The 4,640-nt window shown below is 47.9% G+C and overlaps 1 protein-coding gene across 1 annotated transcript in view; it reads right to left on the reverse strand.

The window, feature by feature from the left end:
* Uhrf1bp1 (UHRF1 binding protein 1) overlaps nucleotides 1-4,640 on the reverse strand; it is a 55,159-nt gene that overhangs the window by 20,616 nt on the left and 29,903 nt on the right. Inside the window, exons 5-9 of the mRNA XM_005360370.2 lie at nucleotides 3,950-4,139; nucleotides 3,630-3,770; nucleotides 3,119-3,289; nucleotides 1,724-1,922; nucleotides 169-255 (exon numbers count right to left, since the gene is read on the reverse strand). Of these exons, the coding sequence (XP_005360427.1) occupies nucleotides 169-255; nucleotides 1,724-1,922; nucleotides 3,119-3,289; nucleotides 3,630-3,770; nucleotides 3,950-4,139 (788 nt within the window). The remainder of the gene's footprint in view (nucleotides 1-168; nucleotides 256-1,723; nucleotides 1,923-3,118; nucleotides 3,290-3,629; nucleotides 3,771-3,949; nucleotides 4,140-4,640) is intronic.

Consider the following 4,640-nt stretch of genomic DNA (forward strand, 5'->3'; position numbering starts at 1 on the left):
CCAGCAGGGTACCACACAGGCTGCAGATGCTCACAGGGAGACACTTCAGCAGCCCTCTGAGCATATGTAGCCATATCCAGCACCCTTCTGCTGGCTGGTCAGGGATGAATCCAGAAATCCCCTCTCAATTATCTGGGGCCATACTAGAACACGTTACACTTCTCTAACCTGCCCAGTGGAAGGGGTAGTAGTCAAATGCCATCTTGCGGAAGGTAAGCTGCATGGCACCACCCGTGAGTCTGTTTGCAGAGACACCTATGGAAGAGAGATGCAAGTGAACAGCATGGAGGAGCAAAGAAACCTGCAAAGTCCTCTGCACCCCAATGCTCTTGGTGAGAGCAACCAGTGGTCCTAACTAATGGGCCCAGATCTGTGCTGTACATACTAAAAAGAATATACAAAGATTCCTTCGTTCAATTAATGGAAAAGAAACAATAATTGTCTTAAATTAGCTGATATTAGTATTAGTATAAGATATTCGTATTTAGCCGGGCGGTGGTGGCACACGCCTTTAATCCCAGCACTCGGGAGGCAGAGGCAGGCGGATCTCTGTGAGTTCGAGACCAGCCTGGTCTACAGAGCTAGTTCCAGGACAGGCTCCAAAGCCACAGAGAAACCCTGTCTCAAAAATCCAAAAAAAAAAAAAAGCTATGGAGAAACCCTGTCTCGAAAATCCAAAAAAAAAAAAAAGATATTTGTATTTAAAATTTAAGACTATAATTACTGATAACGTTGTGGGGGGTCTTTGTTGTGTTTTTTAGGTAAGGTCTCATCAAATTCAAGCTAGTCTCAAATTTACTCATCATAGCTGCTAGGACTGGAATACGTACTCCCACAGGTATTCTTTTGATTTGGGGAAAAGATAGTCTCCCCTCCCCCCTTTTTTTTCAAGACAGGGTTTCTCTGTGTAGCTCTGGCTGTCCTAGAACTCACTCTTAGACTAGGCTGGTCTCAAACTCACAGAGATCTGCCTGTCTCTGCCTCCCGTGTGCTGGGACTAAAGGCGTGCACCTCCACTGCCCGGCATCATTCTGAATAAATACAAACACACGTGGAACATGACCTTAAGCAGGCTACAAACATAATATAACCTTGCTACACATATAAATACAATATATATAATTGAAGAGGGATTGAGACAGGTTATCACTGTGTAGCCCTGGCTGTCCTAGAACTCTCTATGCAGACGAGAATGGCCTTGCACTCACAGATATCTGCCCGCCTCTGCCTCCAGGGTACTGGGATCCAAGCTGTGCACTACCATATCTGACTATCACAACATTAATATGAAAATGACTTAATACTCTGAACATTCTGGCTCCAGGTAGCGCTGCGGCAGAACACCTGTTAATTTAGCATACATACGAGGTCTGGGCTCAATCCTCAGCTCCAGAAAAGAATAGCGAAACCTGAGAACTCTGAGTTTCCTATATTGAATTTACTTTTCCTAAAATCCCCCAGCAGTGGTTCTCAACCTCTGACAAACACCAGCACTTCTCAGGGAACTGGGGAAACAGGTTTATGCTGGCTGAGCTCGATCGATCCCTGAAGATCCACACAGTGTGGTGCAATAAGGGCCTACCATGTGCACGCTGCAACAGGTGGCTCCGGCTACCCCAAAGCCTGGAGAGCACGGCCACAGGCGACACAGAGCTACCCAAGGAGGGCTGGGCTCTGCCCAAGACAGTGCTGTGCACCAGCTGGGCGCAGGCTGCATGGGTACCTGGCTCCCGGGACGGGCTGTCGTCACAGATGTGCAGGTCCAGGCGGGAGATGAGGAGATGGTAGGAAGATTCCTTCACGTCAAACCTCTCAAAGTACTGGCTGAGGCGGCTGCTGCTGCTGTTGCTATTGCTGTTGCCCTGGCTGCTACTGAATGCCTGGGCCCAGGTCTGCTGGGCACTGGGAGCAGGTGGAGTGAGCTACATGTGATGGAGAGAAAAACATCAGGAACTGAGGAGGTGGCTGGGGTGGTTGAGAGCCCTGGCCGCTCTTCCACTGGACCCAGGGTCAGTTCCCAGCACCCACATGACAGCTCACAACTGTCTGTAACTCCAGTCCCAGGGCTTCAAATACCCTCACACAGGCATACATGCAGGCAAAACACCAAGGCACATAAAATGAAAATAAATTATAAATTTAAAAGACAGACAGACATCAAGTCCATGCTCTGAGAGGCTCTTTCTGCTGCTTCCTGAAGCTTAAGTCCACATGAATAAAACCACAATTAAACAGCACCCTTCTGTCTCCTAACTGCTGTCCAGTCTCTCACTCAGCACTACCCAAGGAAGCAACCCAGTCTAGCAGCCGTCCCAGGGTATCCTCGGATTGAGCTGCTGCTGTGGGACACTGGTCTTGTGCCCTGTAAAGATCTGTCTGTTGTACTGGTTTAATAAAATGCTGATTGGCCAGTAGCCAGGCAGGGTAACCAGAACAGGAGAATTCTGAGAAGAGGAAAAAGTCAGTCTGCAGCCGACACAGAAGAAGTCAGACACAAAGGAAGCAAGATGAGAATTCCTCACTGATAAAAGGAACCAAGCCATGTGGCTAACACAGACAAGAATTATGGGCTAATTTAAGATATAAGAATTACTGAATACCAACTAGTTTATAATTGCTATAAGACTCTGTTGTTTATTTGGAACTAAATGGCTACGGGACCTGGTGGGACAGAAATCTCTTATAACAAGTTGCCCTGCAAGCTCTCAGCTACCAGGACTGCACTGACCCCAGTCATCTCCTCTAGAATGTCCTCCCTAAGGGCACTGCTGTGCCGGATGGGCAGTGCCCTTTCCACGCTTTCGCAGCACGGGGTCTGCCTGCTACAGAACCTGGCACACAACACATTAACAGTCTGTCCACTGTCTATGCTCCAGATAGTGCAAATCCCAAGGGGAGGAACCAGAGGCTCACGCCACCTCCTTTCTCTGGAAGGTGGCTCCGTCTGCTATACGGGAGGAATCCAGTGGACACAGCAAATGAAAGAGGACAAGCATAAGCAACACAACTGGTGAACTCCATAAGCAAGCCAACAAAGTCTTCATTCCGCCAACACTAGCATAAATCAGAGCTGGCCAACTGCTTCCCCAGCCCCGCAAGCTGTGCAGTCGTCTCTAACCTGCACAGGCTCAGGAGCCAGGCTCTTCCTCTGCTGAGCTGACTTCTCCATGGCCTCACTCAGCGACTCAGCATACTTCATCATCGCCTTGAGCTGTGAGTCAGTCAGCACCCAGAGCAGGTCATCCAGCAGGAACGTCAACTTGGAGGCAACCACATTGCAATCTTTGGTCTGAGGGGCCACAGAGAACACAGGTCAGCATCTTGTATCTTCCAAGGCCTTAAAGTGACTGTGGCCTGGTTTTCCCAGGCAGCTTTTCACCTTCCAGGAGGTAAAAAAAAACCATTCAAGCATTTTGGAAAACCTATTTCTTACAGAGTAACTCAGATTTGCTTTTTTAAGAAAAAGTAGCAGTCAACCTCAAGATGCTTAGGCCAAGAGTATGCATAATAAATATGGGTAGAAACTGGTTTCTAGAAGTACCCAAACGACGGAAAGCTCCTCTCACACTGGGGCCAACAACAATGTGGATAGAGCCAAAAGTTCCCCGGCTTGGGGCGCACACACTCACTCTTCTCTTAAGGGCTATTTGGATCCGGCCTTGGTTGGTAATGAGCCTCAGTGGAGTGGTAACTGGGTCCTGATCCCCATTATCAGTGGCATCTGCCTCAATTCGAAGTGTCTGCCAAGTTATTTCCTTAAATGTTAAAACCTGGAAGGAGGGAAAATAAAATCCCTTGATTCTGTGATCAGATGAACCAGGAGACGGAAGAGCTGAGGGGAAGGGAGACAAGGCGAGTGGCCTCTCAGCCAGCATCATAACTGGAGGTCTTGGTTTTCCTCTGTTTCCAATCCCTCCACTCGTACCCCTCAGAACACTAGGACGGTCACCTCTCCTCGACGGGGATCGGTGATGCGGGTCAGACGCAGGTCACTCTGCTGCCAGTTGGGGTTGACACTATAGCCCTGGAGCTGCCACAGTTCAAAAGAAGCATGGAAGGCCTTGGAGTGGATCTTGATGGTGATGGAATTGACAATGATGAACATCCCCTCCACCACCTTCTCAGCAAAGCCATACTCACTGCAATGAAGGAAGGAGAGAAATCAGACCCAGGGGCTGCAGGGATGGGACTGTTCCAGAGACAGAGACTCTGCTATAAACATGACTGCTTACTTTTCTTTCTTCTCTCCTTGTAGTTTTTCCCCTCTAAATTTTTTGCTTGGGGTTTTTCTTAATATTTTGTTTCTGTTTTTGCTTAAATGTTTGAGTATACTGCCGACATACATGCCTATCACACATCACCTGCTTGCAGTGCCCACAGAGTCCACAAGAGGGAGCTGGATCCCAGAAAGTGGAGTTAAGGATGGTAACAATGCCAAGTGGGTGTTAAGAATCAAACCCAGATCTACTAAAAGAACAGCCAGTGCTCTTAATCTCAGAGTCATCTCTCCAGACCTCTAATTTTCTATAAAATCTTCAAAGACACAGAATACTGTAAAAAAGGAATAGGAAGAAGAAAGAAACTCAGACAGATCAGGAGGGGTTTATAGTGTCAATTCAAGTCAAGAATACTATGCCCTC

This window comes from Microtus ochrogaster, linkage group LG2, assembly GCF_000317375.1.
Source record: "Microtus ochrogaster isolate Prairie Vole_2 linkage group LG2, MicOch1.0, whole genome shotgun sequence".
NCBI lineage: Eukaryota > Metazoa > Chordata > Mammalia > Rodentia > Cricetidae > Microtus > Microtus ochrogaster.